General features: G+C 40.4%; 1 protein-coding gene across 33 annotated transcripts in view; it reads left to right on the top strand.

Moving 5' to 3' along the window:
- The window catches only part of DLG2 (discs large MAGUK scaffold protein 2), a 2,335,250-nt gene that overhangs the window by 1,610,334 nt on the left and 703,723 nt on the right, over positions 1-21,193 (top strand). For all 33 annotated transcript variants that reach the window (XM_086384619.1, XM_086384611.1, XM_086384617.1 and 30 more), the window contains one exon: positions 7,204-7,328. In XM_086384619.1, the coding sequence (XP_086240745.1) occupies positions 7,204-7,328 (125 nt within the window). The remainder of the gene's footprint in view (positions 1-7,203; positions 7,329-21,193) is intronic.

Here is a 21,193-nt window from a genome sequence, read left to right as displayed (position 1 = left end):
ATTAAATATTGCTGCAGTTTTAATGGCTCTAAAATATTCACACATTCAGATAGACATATAACAGTACTTTTTAACTATTTCTCCATTGTTTGAATGTTTCCAATTACAAGTTGGATTTTGTTTTGTTTTTAGAATTAGAAGCATGATACCGCCACAAATCTTTGAACACACGTCATTGCACACATCTCTGGTTATTTCTTTAGGATAAATTCCTAGAACTGAATTACTAGATTAAATAATATTTGAAAAGTAGGAACTTCTGACAGTAAGAGAAATTATTTGTCAATAGAACCTTCTGTAAATTCATATGATTATGGTATCACTGTATTTTCCTCTTGTTTTTTGTAACCCCATTTTGGGGGTAATTTCCTGTTACACAACAATCTTTTAATGAAAAGATAATTCTCTGAGGATACTGTATTTATATTTGCAACCATCATTTAAATGTTTTATTTTTCATTTCATTTTCACTAAATGTTCTTTTCATTTTGCTATTTTGTTTTTTTTTTCCTCTGAGAGTTGATAGAGTATAGTACATGAAAGAGAAAGTACCACTTGGCTAGACAGTGGGCATGGCCAGTGGCAGCGGGCTTGGGCTCACGTTTCTGAGGATACTGGTATTTATATTTACAGCCATCAGTTAAACGGCAAATGTTCTTTTCCTTTTGCTTTTTTGCCTTTTCCCAGAGAGTATAGTACATGAAGGAGGAAGTACCACTTGCTAGTCCACTGGCTAGGCAGTGGCCTTGTGAATGGGAACCAGAACAAATAATGGTCCAAGGCAGCCACATGCTCACACATGGACTCTGCCCAATTGCGAGGAAGCAGCAGCCCAGCCGGAACGTTGCACAGAGGCCTCCCTCACCCACGTGGCACCTTATAGTTTCTGTTGACTGTGTCAAGTATCAACAGTCAGTTAATCAGGCACCGTTTTCGGGATCTAAGGCCGTCAGCCAAGCATCTGCCTATTCTCCTGGAGAGATGGCTGCGCAGAGAACAGAGGTTCTGGGCTCTGCCTTTGCAGCTGGCTGGCTCTGGGATGATTGTCGGGGGGATGGGAGAGATTCCGCCATGGAGAACAGCAGGCAGTGATTTCACTGCTGCTTTTTATCTCTCCCTCTCTCCACTGAACGCTGCTGTCTGGGAGCAAAGGCCTGAAAGGGAAGGCTGGGTGAGAATAACAAGAGGAGACGGGGAAGCACTTTAATAATTTCCTTAGCTGAATTCAGATGAACCTCTGCTAAAGAACTACTGTGACTGGCCAGGCCTAGCCGTCAGGCTGGTTTTAACTGAAACACAAAAGCTTTGGAGAATCCTTGGGATCAGAAACACAGATCTTGTTATATTCTGTCTCTACTTGCCTCTTTTCATTGTGGGTTCTTTGATTTATTCCTTTACTCAGAGTGGATTCAAGGACAGAGTTTATCAGTAAATGTCCAAACCACCATATTCTCCATATGTGTGTGTTAGTTGTTCAGTCATATCTGACTCTTTGCGACCCCATGGACTGTAGCCCACCAGGCTCTTTTGTCCATGGGATTCTCCAGGCAAGAAAACTGGAGGGGTAGCCATTCCTTTCTCCAGGGATCTTCCGGACCCAGGGATCGAACCCAGGTCTCCTGCCTTGCTGGCAGATTCTTTACCATCTGGGTAAAGAATCTTTCCCACCAGGGAAGCATATTCTCTGTATTATAGTCTAAAAACAATATTTCCGTGTTGCTAGGTTGTCATCAAAGCTATCACTTCAAAGATCTGTGAATCCATACAATAAAAAAATGTAGCAGTGACCTACATCCCCCTCTAAAGGTTCCTATGGCATTCTTTTTTTTTTTTTCTCCCTATTGGCAAGAGTAGTTTTCCTGTAAGTCTAGCCAGAGATCCAGAAGAATCCTTTGAAGTCGTACAGCCTAACCTCTCAGATGATGTTTGGTCCCTTATGTCCAGTGTCTAGCTAGCTACCCATTGAGTAAAGGATCCTCCCTCCCTTGCAAAGCAGGCTATTCCCAATTTGAACAGCTCTCGTCTCCTCATTCATCCTTCAGCTAAGCCACAATTTGAATTTCTGGCCTTTCCATTTTTATTTTGGAGCCGCACAGAGCAAAGTGACTTCTATATTAACCGTGTACTTGTATTATGTCTTTCTGACTCTTCCCTTTGGAAGAATATTCTCAGCAAATGTGTTTGTCTGTTCATTCATTCATCAAATATGTAAGGAACAACGTGCCAGTCAAGGCACCAAGAGACAAAGGTGAATATTATACAGTTTCTGCCTTCTATAAGGTCAGTTTGAAGGAATGATAGACTGATAAATATACAACTTCAAAATAACACAGTGCATAGCATAGCTAAGCAGAGAAATCTATAGAAACTCAAATGACATCTGAACCATCAGGCAGAGTGGGAGATTTCTCGTAGAGAAAGCAGTATGAGCAAAGGCCAAGAGATGAGTTATCAAGTGGACTGTGCAAGAAAGAGTGAGCAATTCAGTGTTCCTGGGGGCTAAAATATAGACCTAGTAGAGTGAATATTTTTCTCAAATGACAAAGTCTTGAGTGCCCTCTCCCAAGATTTTTATATTTTCAGGAGAAAGCGTTAGAGCATCTTGCAGTCTGTGCTTGACTCTTTCCCTACCCCATTAATGAAGAAATTGGTATTGTTGAGGTGCCAACTCGAATAAGACCAATATATTCTAGTTGATGTTTTTGGACCTAGACCCAAATTACATTGAAGAAACTTATCTTCCCATCCTTTCCTTCTGAACCCAAGATCTTATAGAAACTGCCTCATTGGTGGCTATCGACGTGAGAGTGTAGTTGAGATGAAAGTGAAAGTGAGGTCGCTCAGTCGTGTCCGACTCTTTGCAACCCCATGGACTGTAGCCTTATAGGCTCCTCCATCCATGGGATTTTCCAGGCAAGAATACTGGAGTGGGTTGCCATTTCCTTCTTCAGGAGATCTTCCAAACCCATGGATTGAACCCAGGTCTCCTGCGTTGTAGGCAGACGCTTTACCATGTGAGCCACCAGGGAAGTAGTTGAGGTACTGATCACCAATTGCCAAACTATGGTTCTTTTCTGCTCTGCCTTGAATTCCATGAAAGCAGAAATCACTTGATCTTAATCCCTACAGCCTTAGCTTCAAGAGAATCTCATAGGAGATATTCATACAATACAATGCAGTCATCTGGTGTCAGTAGGTACTTAAAACCAAAAATGGACTCACATACACTGCTTTGAAGAAATTCATGATCGAGACTCATCCAATTATCCTTCTTGCTGTCATCGTTGTCGCCTTCTTGTCTGTTTCTTGGACCTGGCATACACTTTGTCACTTCAGGGATTTTACGTATGTTCTTCCCTCTGCTTGGGACACTCTGTCCTCCTCTCCAACTTCCACCCTTCCCTCATTAAAAAAAACTAACCACTCTTCACCTTCAGGAAAAGTCCTTGTGTTTGGATCCGTTAGCCACTCCAGCACGCTGCACTTGTCCTTCATATGCCTCATAAACTGATAGATTCATGGCTATAGCTCCAAGGCTTAGCCCAGTGCCAAACACAAAGCTGATATTTAATAAATATTTAATACATACGTTGAAGCAGAGGAACCAGAGATCAAATTGTCAACATCCATGGGATCATAGAAAAAAACAAGGGAATTCGAGAAAAGCATCTGCTTCATTAACTACTTGAAAGTCTTTGACTGTGTAGATCACAGCAAACTGTGGAGAATTCTTAAAGAGATGGGAATACCAGACCACCTTACCTGTCTCCTGATAAACCTGTATGCAGGTCAAGAAGCAAAAGTTGGAACCAGACATGGAACAATGAACTGGTTCAGAATTAGGAAAGGAGTAAGACAAGCCTGCATATTGTCACCATGCTTATTTAACTCATATGCAGAGTTCAGTTTAGTTGCTCAGTTGTGTCTGACTCTGCAACTCCATGGACTGCAGCCTGAAAGGTTTCCCTGTCCATCACCAACTCCTGAAGCTTGCTCAAACAAACTTATGTCAATGAAGTTGGTGATGCCATCCAACCATCTCATCCTCTGTTGTCTCCTTCTCCTCCTGCCTTTAATCTTTCCCAGCATCAGGGTCTTTTCAAATGAGTTAGCTCTTCACATTAGGTGGCCAAAGTACTGAAGTTTCAGCTTCAGCATCAGTCCTTCCAAAGAATATTCAGGACTGATTTCCTTTAGGATGGACTGGTTAGATTCCTTTAGGATCTCCTTGTAGTCCAAGGGACTCTCAAGAGTCCTCTCCAGCACCACAATTCAAAAGCATCAATTCTTCGGTGCTCAGCTTTCTTTATAGTCCAACTCTCACATCCATACATGACTACTGGAAAAACCATAGCTTTGACTAGATAGGCCTTTGTTGGCAAAGTAATGTCTCTGCTTTTTAATATGCCATTTAGGTTGGTCATAGCTTTTCTCCCAAGGAATAAGCGTCTTTTAATTTCATGGCTGCAGTCACCATCTGCAGTGATTTTGGAGCCCAAGAAAATAAAGTCTGTCACTGTTTACATTGTTTCCCCATCTATTTGCCATGAAGTGATGAGACCAGATGCCATGATCTTAGTTTTCTCAATGTTGAGTTTTAAGCCAACTTTTTCACTCTCCTCTTTCACTTTCATCAAGAGGCTCTTTAGTTCTTCTTCGCTTTCTGCCATACGGGTGGTGTCATCTGTGTATCCTAGGTTATTGATATTTCTCCTAGAGTACGTCATTCAAAAGTTAGGCTGTATGACTCATAAGCTAGAATCAAGATTGCCAGGAGAAATATCAACAACCTCAGATATACCAGTGACAGTTACTCTAATGGCAGAAAGTGAAGAGGGACTAAAGAGCTTCTTGATGAGGGTGAAAGAGGAGACTGAAAAAGCTGGCTTAAAACTCAACATTCAAAAAACTAAGTTTATGGCATCTGGTCCCATCTCTTCATGGAAAATAGATGGGGGACGAGTGGAAACAGTGACAGATTTTATTTTCCTGGGCTCCAAAACCACTGCTGGTGATGACCACAGCCATGAAATCGAAAAATGCTTGCTCCTTACAAGGAAAGCTATGACAAACCTAGATAGCATATTAAAAAGCAGAGATATCACTTTGCCAACAAAGGTCCATATGGCCAAAGCTATGTTTTTTTCCAGTAGTCATGTATAGATATGAGAGTTGGACCATAAAGAAGACTGAGCCCTGAAGAATTGTTTCTTTCAAATTGTGGTACTGGAGAAGGCTCTTGAGATTTCTTTGGACAGCAAGGAGATCAAACCAGTCAATCCTAAAGGAAATCAAGCCTAGATATTCATTGGAAGGACTGATGCTGAAGCTGAAGTTCCAATACTTTGGACACCTAATGTGAAGAACCAACTCACTGGTAAAAACCCTGGTGGCTCAGATGTTGAAGTATCTGCCTGCAATATAGGAGACCTGGTTTCAATCCCTGGGTCAGGAAGATCCCCTGGAGAAGGGAATGGCAACCTACTCTAGTATTCTTGCCTGGAGAATTCTATGGACAGAGGATCCTGGTGTTCATGGGGTCGCAAAGAGTTGGACACAACTGAGCAGTTAATACTTTCACTTCTGATACTGAAAAGATTGAGGGCAGGAGGAGATCAGGGCAATGGAGAATGAGATGACTAGAGAGCATCACTGGTTCAATGGACATGACGTTGAGCAAACTCTAGGAGATAGTGAAGAATAGGGAAGCCTGGCATGTTGCAATCCATGGGGTCACAAATAGTCATGACTTAGAGTCTGAACAACAATAACAAATACATTCATTATTGACTGCTCTTAAGTAGTCAGATAATACCCAAGGAACATTGGAGTTTTTCAAAGAAACAGAATTAGAAGTCAGTAGTACAAAGACATGAGATCTTAGTGGCCATGGTTGAATTATTAACTTCAGCCTTTTAGTGTATAATTGTGAGAACAACCCTCTGAAAATTCAGAGTTTTATTAGTTCAGTCAATAAAAATTGGTAAGATTTACCTTGTCATTTGCAGTGGTAGTATAACTGTCAATTATACTTGATCTGATCTTAACACCCAACTTCTCTAATTGAGTGCCCTAATTAATTTTTCTGGATTAACAACTAATTTCTTATTCCTCATCTCTTTTTACCCACAAGCAGGACTTAATCAAATGATTGTAAATTTAGTAAGCTGTATTTGTTGTAAGAGTATATAGAGAAATTAAATATTCAGTGACAAGGGACTGGTTAAATGACCTTAGTCAAATATTATTTAGTCACTTAAATGGATAATTATAAAGATTTTCTAATTGTATAAAAATGACTGAAAATATAAAGTGAATAGGAAAAAAATGGAACATAATATGGAAACAAAAATGTAGCCATGGTGATGGAGATTAAAAAAGAGAATATGAAAAAAAAAAGAGAATATGAAAATAAGAAGTAAGTGCAATGGTTTGTGAATTTGAGGGAGACTTTTAATTATGTATTGCATGCAAATTTTAGAGGGCTATATGTACATTGGTTATCAATTACTAGAGTCTACAGGAGTAAGTATGAAAGCTATATTAGAATATAAGGTGTTCAAATTTACATGCTGCAACAATAATGTATTCCTTGTCTGTATCTATAGCAAATTAAGAGCTACTTTACTGCAAAGTGTCTCACATTTGCTATGACTCTAGAAGGGGCCGTTGCCTCCTGAAGTCAAAGTTCCTATTAACAAATAGGAAAATACACTTATTTGATGGATAAACAATATTAGAGCAACAGTACCAGAAATAGCAGAATGGAAACACCCAAATTTCACTACTCCGTCAAATCAAATGTTTTTCACATAACCTGTTTCCGTCCGTTCTTTTTTGTATGTGTGTACAATTTTTATAATGGACCATAATTATCTTTTGCATTTTCTCATATTGCACAGTGTCAACTTTTATTTCATCATGACCATTTTAGTTTCTAATAAAGGCTGCCTTTCTAGCAAAAAATGTAAGGCCCTTTGAATAAGCAGAAGCATAAAGCACTTGAATTCTTGCAATGCAGGGACAAGCCTGAGTGTTTTCCCTGACCTTCCTTTGTCTGCTGATGGTGCAGTTTATGGCTTTGCGTACAAGGCTGTTATCACCTGATTTCCATTTGAGTCGTAAGATGATAACACAGAGTACAAGGAGAACTGGGTTTAGATGACAGCCACATCATTTAATGTCTACTTATTGTTTCTACAGGGAAATTCTGGCCTGGGATTCAGTATTGCTGGAGGGACAGATAATCCCCACATCGGAGATGACCCTGGCATATTTATTACGAAGATTATACCAGGAGGTGCTGCAGCAGAGGATGGCAGACTCAGGTAATGATCTGAAATGTTAGAATTATTTGGAAAGTAAATCTGCCACATCAGTAAGACATACCTGTGCCTTTGGAGAATAACAATTCTCCAAAAGTTCTGTACTTGAAAGAAAAGACTGTCAAAGCAAGCTTTCTGTAATGACTTTCCAGATCTCTTGTTGAATTTCAACTAGTATTTAATTTGTGTTTGTTGATGGCTACCACGTTCAGCATTGGGCCAGGCAGTGGGAGGAAGGAATATGGATGTTATCTTTTGTTCCATGGGGTCTTCAGTCTGGTAGGAAAGAAGAATAGTATGAGTTGATGAGCAAATAATAAAATGTGTAGAAAATGATATACTGTAAGTAGTATTAACAAAGAAATGCCACATTACGCAGCTTGTATGTATTGATGGATTTGGGGTTTTCTGTAGGAGTTGGGATGGAAAAGAGCCTAAAAAGGTATTCCATGAGAAGATTCCAGGCTGAGTCAAAAAAATAAGGTTTTACTAACCTCACAAACCTAAATGAGAACACGGAGGGAGAAGGAGCATGGGGTCCCAGCAAAAAAGGAAACCAGTTTGTCTTAGATGAAGAACACCAGCTGAGGTTGGAAATAGAGCCAGATCCTGCTCAGCATACAATAGTAATGGCTTGAGTCAGGGTCCCGCTCTTTAAATAACTAAAGGTTGGAACTTCCCTGGAAGTCCTGTGGTGAAGACTCTGTGCTTCCAACGCAGGGGGCTCAGGTTCAATTCCTGGTTGGGAAACTAAGATCCTACATGCCACGTGGTCCAAAAATTAAAAAAAAAAAAATCTAAAGGTTATTTGTCAAAATGAGAGTCACCCACATGGGGCTCTTAGTCAATAATACAAAATTGTATCAGAAGTCAGAACACCAGCTAAAAGAATTGTAGACTGAACAAGTAGGAGAGACTTCCCCTGAGGAAAACATGCCCCAGCCTTATTTTAGCATGTGTGCTGAGTCATATCCAACCCTTTGCCACCACATGGACGAGGACCACTAGGCTCCTCTGTCCATGGCGTTTTTTGGGCAAGAATGCTGGAGCAGGTTGCCATTTCCTACTACAGGGGATCTTCCCAACCCGGGGATTGTACCCGCATCTCCTGTTTTGCAGGCGGATTCAATTCTTTACTGTTTAACCATTGGGGAAGCTACTAGATTGTAAATCTCCTTAGATCAAGCAGTTGTATACAGATGTGAGTTCATAAATACTTTCTGAATGCATGAATGAATAAGTAAAATGAGAAGGGAGAGAAGGGTAAATCAATAAGTAGGGAGAGAGGGTAATGCAGACCAAGACCGACAGTTAGGAATAGTTTTAGCTTGCATATGTGTGTATGTGTTAAGTTGCTTCAGTCATGTCCAACTCTTTGCAACCCTATGAACCATAGCCTGCCAGGCTCCTCTGTCCATGGGATTCTCCAGGCAAGTATACTGGAGTGGGTTGCCATGCCCTCCTCCAGGGGATCTTCCCAACCCAGGGATCGAACCCCAGTTTCTTATGTCTGCTGCATTGACAGGCAAGTTCTTTACCACAAGCACCCCCTGGGAAGCCCTTGGGTTACATAGAACCACCCTGAAAGCTGTGACCTAAGTGGCAGGTATGTAAGCTTCATTGCTCTTCCTCAGGGTGCTTTTTTATGAAGCATAAAGAGGCCAGTTTGCTGTTTATTATAAAGCAGCCAAGGACACTTTTTTGGTCTCCAGCTGTTCTGATGCAGTGATTATTTTTGATAGCTGCACCTTTGCAGTTTGTCAAGGAACATCACACCTTTTTTCAGGTACACCTGCATCTCCTATCAGCAAGAAAGGAAATGAGTGGCACTCCCACAGGATTCACATGCTTTTTGACGATAGAACTTTCAGGCTGAATTGACATAACTGATTTCTGGGTGAGGGGACAACATCCATGCTGCAGAGTGAGAAATTAGAAATAGATGTGTAATTCTAAGAGTCATGGTGGGGATAGTATTTGCTAATATTGGACCCTGGAGAAGCTCCATTTTTTGTTTCATTTATTTTTTTAATTTTATTTATTTTTTTAGCGCCAAGAAACATTTCGTATTGGGGTACAGCCAATTAACAATGTTTTGATAGTTTCAGATGAACAACAAAGAGACTTAGCCATACGTGTACATGTGTCCATTCTCCCCCAAACCCCTCTCCCATCCAGTCTGGCACATAACATTCAGCAGACTTCCATGTGCTATACAATGGGTCTTTGCTGGTTACCATTTGAAGTACAGCAGTGTGTATATGACCTTCCCAAAGTCCCTGACCGTGTCTTCCCCCCAGCAGCCGTAAGTTCATTTTCTAAATCTGTGAGTCTTTCTCTGTTTTGTAATAAAGTTAATTTGTATCATTTCATTTTAGATCCCACATATAAGGGGTGTCATATGATATTAGGAGAAGCTCCATTTTAAAAGTTCAGAAATAAAGTTGTTAGAGGAAACTTCAGAAAAGTGGACCATCATCATTGTTTCATACCATTCTTTACCTAGAAGTAGGGAAGCTTTCACCTCCGCCAAATTTCCGCCCTGGGCATCAGATAAAGTGGACTTTATGTGATTATTCTACAAATAAGAATGAAAAATGGCATCTCTGAGAGTGCCACCACTCTGCGTCCGCCTACAGAGATAAAAGGCAGTTCTGCTGTGTTGAAAGCATTATCCAGTAGTTGTAAAGAACATAATCATAGTGGCCACTAACATTTACTGATTTCTTATCATGTGTGGAGCATCATGCTCACGAAGGTAGGATGGATGGATAGGTTGGTGTGTGGGTGGACGGATGGATGGATGGATGAATACACAGACTGAAGGATAGATGGATAGATGATGTAAACAGAGATGTAGATACACCCACACACAATCTTCTATATGTTTAAAACAGCCATATGATGTAGTTATAGTTATTATGGCCATCATAGTATGGACTTAGGAAATTAATCAAATTTTTTAAGATCACTCATCTTTCTTTGAATACATTCCAAAATCTGTATGTCACTTATATACTCTCTAAACTCTTATTCATTAGTAGAATCCCCTACTTCATGGGACCTTGGCCTAAAAATTCCCAAATATAAAGTTTTACACATGCTAATGGGAAATTCTGAACACTGCAAAGTTTGCTATTTTTCTAATGAGCCACAGTTGTTTTTATTATGAACTCTACCCACGGGTCTTAGTCCTGGCTTCCTGGAATCAGGGAGTGGGGATAGTATTTGCAAATATTGGACCCTGGAGAAGCTCCATTTTTTTGTTTCATTTATTTATTTTTATTTTTTAACACCAAAAAAAACCATTTTGTATTGGGGTACAGCCGATTAACAATGTTGTGATAGTTTCAGGTCAACAGTGAAGAGACTTAGCCATACATACACATGAATCCACTCTCTCCCAAACCCCTCTCCCATACAGTCCGGCACATAACACTGAGCAGAGGGCTGTGACTGTGAATATTACCCGGTGAGGTTGTGCAGTGAATGACCTGAAAAACTCTGAACAGTGATCCTAACAGGAGCATTTCTCCAACCCACATCACAGCCTTGTACCTGTGTGAGGACAGCTCTGGAGTGGGCCTCCAGCTCTTCATGATAGAGCCTTGCTATTACCACTGAGACTCTTTCCCACCTTACTTCTTTCTGCCATGAACTTGGATGGTTTGGAGGCATCTGAGAGCTCAAGAGTAACAGTTGCAAGTCTGGCATTATGACAGGAAGGATAGATTTCAGAATTCACCTTTTTATCTGGTTCAAAGCCTACATTTTACAGATGGGGAAACTAAGGCTCAAACAAGTGACTTATCCTGAAGCATCAATCATTCAGGGGTCAGTTTCAACTAGACTCCAACTGTCTTGACTCAAGAAAATAACATTCTAAGGTAGTGTTTAGTGTCAGTAACACTCAAGCCCATCTAAGAATCTTTTCTCAGTGTGGCAGGAACACTCTTTGAAGCTGGACCAGCAATGTGTGAAGAGTACTTTCTGTCTCACCATTAGTCTTTTTGAACAAGGTAACAACACACAGAAATGAACTCTGGAAAGATGTTGGCTCTAATACCTGTATATAAACATATTTGGTTTTGGAAAAATTTAACTCTCTTAGGTACTGTTTTCTCATCTATAAAGTGATGATAATAATACCTATTCTGAGGGTTCAGTAAGATAATCTAAGTCCCTAGCTGTACCAAGTCAATTTCAGCAGCGTTTGCCCCTTTTCCTTACCAGCCCTCTCCTCTCAGTAGTGTTTCCTCTGTCATTTTTCCATTCCTTCTTCTTTTCCCTGTGGTGTTCCGTTCCCTCTCCTCTCATCCTTTCCACCTTTCTTTTAGTTCCTTTTCATTCTCTACGGCCTTCTCTAAACTTCCTGTTGCTATCTTTTCACATCCCCTTTTCTCTTGATGATAACATTGAATTAAAACCCATTTAGCTATGGTACTTAAAGAGTTCCTATGTTTCTCTTCTCAAGTTTCTGATACAATCAATCGAATCTGCTGTTTCCCTTACTTAAAAACTAAGCTCACAAACTAAACATACTTCTGTTTTTTTTGTTTTCAACCTGACAAATTGTTTGGTCTATCCTGTGAGTTAGAGACTCATAAAAGTTTTCTAATGTATACTTGTCATTATAAATTTTACTTTGACAATTAAATAATACTAAAACTGAAAGAGTAGCTGAAGCCTATAAAAGTGAGGTGATGGGTCTGCTCCTAGGAGAGTAGTAATCTGGACTCTATACTAGTGGATAATAATTAGGTCAATATTCATAATAGCAAGGCCAACACAATACCTCAATGTGCCAACAACTTTCTGGCACATTAGCTCATTTAAAGGGCATAACTTGATGAGAGTAATATTATTACTCCCACTTTTTAGGTAAGAAAATCAAGGAACTGAGATAAGCAGTTAAGTACCTTAAGAAGGTTGCACTGAGAGTACATGTTGGAGCCATAATTTGAACCTAGGCAGCCTGGGTCTAATGTCCATGTGAAAGTGAAGTCACTCAGTTGTGCCCGACTCTTTGCGACCCCATGGATAGTAGCCTGCACCAAGCTCCTCCGTCCATGGGATTTTCAAGGCAAGAGTACTGGAGTGGGTTGCCATTTCCTTCTCCAGGGAATCTTCCCAACCCAGGGATCAAACCCAGGTCTCTCACATTGTAGACAGATGCTTTACCGTCTGAGCCACCAGGGAAGTCCATGTATTTATGTTCTAAGTTATCCCGCAGGGTGGGAGAAATGTTATTTCAAAGACACACAGTGTTATGCAGTATTCTCAAGATGACACTCCTCAGGATTCCACACACTAATCCATACAACCTGTGACTATGATGGGTTGTCACTCCTGTGATTGGGTTACATTGTATGGCGTAGTTGACATAGGATAGGGAGAGTATACAGGTTAGCCTGATCTAATCACTTGAGCCTTAACAGCGGAGAGCTTTCTCTGGCTGGTAGCAGAATGGGAAGTCAAAGAGATTCAGAATCAGTGAAGTACTCAACATTGTTCCTGGTTTGAAGATGGAGGAGGCCGCATGGAAAAGGAAGAGGATGGCCCCTAGGAGCAGAGAAAGGCCCCAGCTGATGGCCAGCAAGGAAGCAGGGACCTCCATCCCACAACTGCCAGCAACCGAGTCTTACCACAACCACATGAGTTGGAAGAAGACCCTGAACTCCAGATGAGAATGTAGCTCGGTTAACACCAGGATTTCAGGTTCCTTGGAGGAACCTGAGCAGAGATTCCAGCCCCACTAGGCCAGACTTCTGACTTACACAAGCGGTGAGCTAATAAATAGGTCATGTTTCAAGTTGCTAAACCTGTGGTAACTTTATAAGGAGGAATGACGCACTAACATCCTCATTATTCTGGGAATTCTGAGTTCATTATGAAAAGCCTTCCTGTGCGTCCTCAGTCACACCCAGTGTAAAATGAGTGTGCAGGTTTAAGGTGCAGATGAGGTGAGAGGTGACTTTCTCCTTGGTTAGATCAGATTCCAAACTGAACTCAAGTCTCAGTGGTTGCCTCAGAGGAGAGATGTAGGATAAAGAACATGCTATTTGGTGTAGCGGATCTGGGTTTCAAATTCTACTTTCCAGCTAAGTGACCTTGGACCTCTTTTTAAGCTCTCTGTGCTCCAGGTCCCTCATTGGTAAGTTGGAGGTAGGAGCATATGTATCAGGAAGCTGCAGTAAAGATTAAATAAAATAGAGAGTGTGAAGAAGTTGTGTAAAATTCAAAGGCTCCCAACACCACCCAATCCACAGAACCAGTCATTTAACAGAAAACTGAACTTAAGTCACAAGGCTGTGAAAGCCAGGAAGGGTCACTTACAGAGAACAGAGTTCTAAAATGACCTTCAGTGGCCCCGTCCCCTGAGTACGGGAGGATATGTGAACATGGTATTATGTCACTCCTATGAAAATGTTTCTTTTTATGACAGAAGAGATTTCATAGGTGTAATTAAGGTGCCTAATCAGTTGACCTTGAACTAATTAAAAGGGAGAGTATCCCTTGTAAGGAGAAGGAAATGGCAACCCAATCCAGTATTCTTGCCTGGAAAATCCCATGGACAGAGGAGCCTAACAGGCTACAGTTCATGGGCTGGCAAAGAGGCGGACATGACTGAGTGACTTCACTTCTTCACTTCATCCCTTGTAAGCCTGATCTAATCCAAGGAGTACCCTAAAAGTACAGATTTACAACACTGTAAATCAACTATACTTCATTTAAAAAAAAGAAGAAAGAAAAGGAAAGTACAGAGATTCTCCTGTTGATCTGGATGAGGCAAACTTCCATGTCAGTCAAACAGCTGAGTTCTGCTAATAACCCCTTGAGCTTGGAAGAGAACCCCAACTTCTGAAAGAGTGCAGTTTGGCTGACACCTTGATTGTAGCCTTGTGGGACCCAGAATAGAAGAGTCCATAAACTGTGTCCAGATTTCTAATCCACTAAAACTCTGAGATAATAAATGCAAGGTGCTTTAAACTGAAGATGTTGTGATAACCTCTCATGAAGTAATAAAAAGTTAGTATGACTCTATGGCATTCTGCATCCTGATTTTGTGCTGTAGACGGGCTTGTCTCTGCCAGCACTACCACACTCTGATCTTCAGAAATACTGATCAAGCTTCCTGGCCAGACTCAGGCCCTTCACACACCTGGAGGCAAAATGTGAAAAGCATTCAGAAACAAGGGAGTGGATCGAGGTCAGAAATAGGGAAGAAACGGTCCCTCAAGGAGAGGGACAGCAGAGACAGAGGTGAGCTGCAATTCCTTGTTACAGCTGATGGCTGGAGATTTGAACCTCAGGTGGGAGAGAGGGAGAGAGTCAGAAGCTCTAAGGAGAATGTGAGATGAGGGCTAAGTTAAAAGGCCAGCAAGACATCATGTAATGGTTTAAAGGAATTTCTTTGGATAGTGATCTTTTTCCTGTGCAGTGTCTTTTTAAATATAATGTATTGTGTACACGTTTTTATGGATATGATAATTGTCCTTGTGGAATATGTATAAAATGCAGAGAGTAGACAAAAGCTACACAAAACAAAACACTTTCATTTTTACACTAAATAATATCAACATCTTTGTTGATACAAAAGTATTAATATTTTTGTAAACTTATTTCTGGTATTTTTGCTATTCTATTTGTCTTTAGATCACACTATATATGATATTTAGCATTTGTTTAACTTTGCATAAATTTATTTCATAAACTTTTCCCTAAATCATTTAAAGAAAAAAACCTTTACATATATTTTAATTTCTGTTTAATAATATGTTTACTATATACATTGTTAGGAGTTTTAGGTTATTTTCAGTTTCTTAGCATTTCAAGTAACTGGCAATCTTTTGGAAGACATTACTGACTCTGTTTTTCATAAATTCTTTAGAATATATTTCTAGCAGTAGAATTTCTGCATCAAAAGGTATGCACATTTCAAAGAATTTTGACATGTATTGCTAAATTTCCTTCCAGAAAGATTCTAGTTCCACCAACAGTCTTAGAGAGGGCCTGTTTTACAATATGTCATTAGCATTTCATGTGCTTGAACATATATGATTTGGGGCTATTGGCCAAGGCAAACACTGGTACCTTTCCTTGCTTTGCTTTGAATTTATTTGATTAACAGAAAAATTGAACTTTAAAAAAATGTAACATTCATTTATATTTTTTCTTCTAGAAGTAGTTATTTAAATTTAATAACATTCCTTATCTTTAGTGTAAGAGCATTAGGTTTTCTTCCAGAACAAAATAGGTACATTTCCACGTTTTGAAGGATAATTTTTGTTTCAACTTTGGTATCTGAATCATAAAAATGCCCTCTGTGTGGCTTCAAGTCCCAGGATTGCAGAGGGCCAATATTGATCTGACATCCTGGGGAAGAGCTATCACATGACAGTCTCTACTTGATGATGCAGCAATGACATTCTACACAGCAATGCATTTATGAAAGCCACTCACAGCACAAGCAGCATGCAGTAGCAGGCAGAAGAGACAGCTGCTTGTCAATTTCCTGACAAGTGACACAGTTTAACCTCTTCAGTTCAGTTCAGTTCAGTCACTCAGTCACGTCTGACTCTTTGTGACCCCATGAATAGCAGCACGCCAGGCCTCCCTGTCCATCACCAACTCCTGAAGTTCACTCAGACTCACGTCCATCGAATCAGTGATGCCATCCAGCCATCTCATCCTCTGTCGTCCCCTTCTCCTCCTGCCCCCAATCCCTCCCAGCATCAGAGTCTTTTCCAATGAGTCAACTCTTTGCATGAGGTGGCCAAAGTACTGGAGTTTCAGCTTCAGCATCATTCCTTCCAAAGAAATCCCAGGGCTGATCTCCTTCAGAATGGACTGGTTGGATCTCCTTGCAGTCCAAGGGACTCTCAAGAGTCTTCTCCAACACCACAGTTCAAAAGCGTCAATTCTTCAGTGCTCAGCCTTCTTCACAGTCCAACTCTCACATCCATACATGACCACTGGAAAAACCATAACCTTGACTAGATGGACCTTTGTTGGCAAAGTAATGTCTTAGCCCCCAGCATAATCATTTCTACTCCCAGACATGATGGAGAAAAAAAAATTTTTCCCTTAAAGTTCATTGCTTCATTTGTTCCTTCTGTGTCTGTTTACAGGTAGGGTTGGCTTTGTCCTCATAAAAGCGAAGAGAACACAACCCCTGGTTCTTAACTGCATTGTCCTTTGGTTGACATTTGGCAATTCATTGTTTTGTTTTTTCGTTAATTTATACTCATTAACTCACTGCTGCTGCTGCTGCTGCTAAGTCGCTTCAGTCATGTCCGACTCTGTGTGACCCCATAGACAGCAGCCCACCAGGCTCTGCCATCCCTGGGATTCTCCAGGCAAGAACACTGGAGTGGGTTGCCATTTCCCTCTCCAATGCATGAAAGTGAAAGTGAAGTCACTCAGTAAATGTCCGACTCTTCGTGACCCCATAGACTGCAGTCTACCAGGCTCCTCCGTCCATGGGATTTTCTAGGCAAAAGTACTGGAGTGGGGTGCCATTGCCTTCTCTGTATTAACTCACTAGTAATTTTTAAATAATTACATGAAGAGGAAAAGAGAGGCAAAGGGGAAGAAAAGGGAGAGATAAAGGAAACAGAAAAAGAAGAAACATTAGTGATAATCAAAGATGAAAGCATCACATAACTTGGAAATGGAGAGCACAAACCTAAATTTAAATTTTTTTCCGTGCCAGTAAGAAGCTCTAAGCAGAGCAAAGGCAGTGATTTTCAAGCATCACAGTCTGAAACTTACTCCCAAGACTCACTTTCAGACTGGTAAGGAAATAATAGATGACCAGTAAGTGAAACAACATAAGAGATTGCAAAATCCACAGAGAACCTCTTCACATTGAACTTGCATTAGTTTGGATGATGACAAACAAAACCCTTGAGTTACCAAGTCCAACATGTCAACTTCCATCAAAGGGGTAATTCTCACACCAAATAATTGTGATAATGCCTAATGCTAAATTTTCCATTCAAAGACAGAGACTCTTGGTGTTTTCAAAGCCACCTGGACTTCTCTTTTGTTATTGTTTTGAGGCAAAAGCGGCACATAAGCCCAACTGTTGCCCTTAATGAGATCATCTTCATGAGAAGGGTGATTTCATTATCCAGGGAAAAGTACAGTTGGATCTGATTAGACTCATTCTTATCCTTCCACCTCTGCCCACAGAAGGAAAAGGAGTAAGAGAGCACAGTCCTCTGTCCTTTGATTTCCTCTGTCAATATTGCGTGTGTGGGCTTAGTCACTCAGTCATGTCCGACTCTTTGCAGCCTCATGGACTGTAGCCCACCAGGCTCCTCCATCCATAGGGATTCTCTAGACAAGAATCCTGGAGAGGGTTGCCATGCCCTCCTCCAGGGGATCTTCCCAACCCAGGGATCGAACCCGGGTCTCCCCGTATTGCAGGTGGATTCTTTACCATCTGAGCACCAGGGAAGCCCTCTATCAATGTTAGCAGCCCTGAATATGTTGATAGCATGCTTAGACAAGAAAAAATCAAGTAGCAAGTAGTTCTGTAGTACCTGGTAATGACAAGTCCTCAACAGTTTAGAACTGTTGTTGTTCAGTCACTAAGTTGTATCTATGTGACCCCAAGGACTGCAGTATGCCAGGCTCTCCTGTCCTTCCTATTTCCTGGAGTTTGTTCAGCTTCATGTCCATTGAATTGGTAATGCCATTTAACAATCTCATCTGCTGCCCTCTTTTTCTTTTGCCTTCAATCTTTCCCATGGCTGCAGTCACAATCAGCAGTGATTTTGGAGTCCGAGAAAATAAATCTGTCAATGCTTCCACTGTTTCCCCTTCTATTTGCCATGCAGTGATGGGACTAGGGGCTTCCTTGATAGCTCAGTTGGTAAAGAATCCACCTGCAATGCAAGAGACCCCTTTTTGATTCCTGGGTCAGATGGGACTAGATGCCATGATCTTAGTTTTTTGAATGTTGAGTTTCAAGCCAGCTTTTTCACTCTCCTCTTTTACTCTCCTCAAGAATTTCTTTAGTTCCTCTTCACTTTCTGCCATTGGAGTGGTATCATCTGCATATCTAAGGTTGTTGATATTTCTTCTGGCAATCTTGGTTCCAGTTTGTGATTCATCCAGCCTGGCATTTCACATGATGATGATTGCAGCCATGAAATTAAAAGACACTTGCTCCTTGGAAGAAAAGTTATGACCAAGCAGAGACAATACTTTGCCAACAAAGGTACATCTAGTCATGTATGGATATGAGAGTGGGACTATAAAGAAAGCTGAGCACTGAAGAATTGATGCTTTTGAACTGTGGTGTTGGACTCTTGAGAGTCCCTTGAACCGCAAGTAGCTCCAATCAGTCCATCCTAAAGGAAATCAGTCCTGAATATTCATTGGAAGGACTGAAGCTGAAGCTGAAATTCCAATTCTTTGGCCACCTGATGCAAAGAACTGAGTCATTTGAAAAGACCTTGATGCTGGAAAAGATTGAAGGCAGGAGGAGAAGGGGACCACAGAGGATGAGATGGTTGGATGGCATCACCAACTCAATGGACGTGAGTTTGGGTAACCTCCAGGAGTTGGTGATGGACAGGGAGGCCTGGTGTGCTGCTGTCCATGGGGTTGCAAAGAGTTGGACACGACTGAGCAACTGAACTGTGAACAGAATAGGAAAAAATATTTGCAATAATATAGCGGATAGTGGACTTGTATCCAGAATATATAAAGAACTTTTATAGCTCAACAACAGAACAACAAGTAACCTAGTTAGAAAATTGGCAAAGGATTTGGAGTAATTTCCTACTGCTGCCATCAAAACCATGGTGCCTTAAAATAGCACAGATTTATTATCTTGTAGTTCTGGAGGTCAGAAATCCAAAATCAGACTCAATGAAATGAACTCAAGCTGTTGACGGGGCATCTCCAGAGGAGCTATGAAACACTCCAATTCCTTTCCTTTTCCCACCTTCTTAGGGCCACCTGAATTTCTTGGCTCATAACTGTTTACTCCATCTTCAAAGATCATCAGTCCAACCTTTGCTTCTGTCATATCTCTTCTCTGACTATGACTCTATTGTGTCTTTTGTTAAGGATTCCTGTGATTACTTTTAACTTGCCTAGATAATACAGGATAATTTCCCTATCTCAAAAATCTTATTTTAATTGTATCTGTAAGGTGGAGCTGATGGTAAAGAACTTGCCTGCCAGGGCAGGAGACAGAAGAGACTCAGGTTTCACCCCTGAATTGGGAAGATTCCCTGGAGGACGAGATGGCAACCCACTCCAGTATTCTTGCCTGGAAAATTCCATGGACAGAGGAGCCTGGCGAACTACAGTCCACAGGGTCGCAGAGTCAAACACGACTGAAGCAAGTTAGCATGCACGCACATAAAGTCTCTTTGGCCCATGCTATAATATATTCACAGGTCAGAGATGAGGACTTGTACTTTTTGAAAGACCGTTATTCTGTCTACCACAGATTTGAATAAATATTCCTTGAAAGAAGATGTAAAATGACCAATAACACAAAGAAAGGCTTCCAACATAATCCCAATGTCCATCAACAGATGAATGGATAAAATATGATATATTCTTACAGTGGAATATTATTCAACCATGAAAACAGATGAAGTTCTAATGCATGTTACATGAGTAAACCCTGGAACAATATCCTAAATCAAAGAAGCCAGATACAAAAGGCTACATATTGTACAATTTTATTTCTATGAAATGACCAGAATAGGGAAACCCGTATAGATAAAAGTAGGTTAATGGTTGTCAGGGACTGGTAATGAATATGGATTTCTTTTAGACATGATGAAAGTGTTATAAAATTCCCTCAAGCTAAGGATTGCACAGTCTGTGAACATACTAAAAAAGATCACTGACTTGTATACTTTAAAAGGGCAAATTTTAAAGTATGTGAATTATATCTTAACAAGTCTGTTATAAAAATATCCAATAATGCTTTGCTGGCATAAAATATTCATCCTTATTTATAAATCTGAGAACTTATTTCTAGTTTCAAAAAGCCCTTGACTTCTTCATATTGCTGTCAAGTTATAGATTTATTTCATCTGAAGTTCCATCATTTAGAAAAGTTCTTGAATCTGTTTGCCAAGTAGAGAATACTTTTGATTTGGACTCCATGCCTATATGGCCTAAGGAATCTTTAAAACAGGCAAATATCAAATGATGTCCCCATTTCCTAGACAAACTAGCAGATATTTGACCTTGTGTCCTAACTGCTAAAGTATCCATAATTTACAAAAATGATCTTATATGTAAAGTCTTTATTTTCAAAAGCCAAAGACGTATTCGTGAAGTGCATTAAAATTTAGGAGGATTAATTCAGACTGAGTTTTTCAAGTTCAGTTATCCAAATACAATTAAGGAAGAAGAATCTACCGGTTTTTCAAAAGAGAACAATAAGATTATTGAAACATAGATGTGGTGGTTCATATCCCCTAAAGCTGATTCCATGAGGCTGTAAACATTTTTATTTCATTCTAGTCCGTGCTTTGTATAGAGGGAGGATTTCTGACGTTGTTTGTAGGTCTAGGCCCAAACTTCCAGTTCAGACTGAAAACTAACAAGATGCATGGCTCTAGTGATGGTGAGAGACAGACCTGGGCATCTCTGCTACTACCTAGTTCTGAGACTTTGAGAGTTCCACAGCCTTCTTAAGCTTAGCATCGTTCTCCATAAAATGAGTATGGTAGAGGATCTTTGGGAATTTTCAGTTTAAAAATCAAATTCTGTTTATTTATTTGACTTTTGTTGACAGTCTGAGACGTTCAGAATACTATTACCATGGCTAGGAAATCAATCCTTTGTTTTGATTAAATCTGTAACTGTGAGAAGATACGATC

Source organism: Bos grunniens, chromosome 29 (assembly GCF_055505025.1).
Source record: "Bos grunniens cultivar Pamir isolate PY7600 chromosome 29, Bosgru_T2T1.0, whole genome shotgun sequence".
NCBI lineage: Eukaryota > Metazoa > Chordata > Mammalia > Artiodactyla > Bovidae > Bos > Bos grunniens.
Note: the sequence above shows the minus strand (reverse complement) of the source record. Positions and strands in the feature narration are given on the sequence as shown.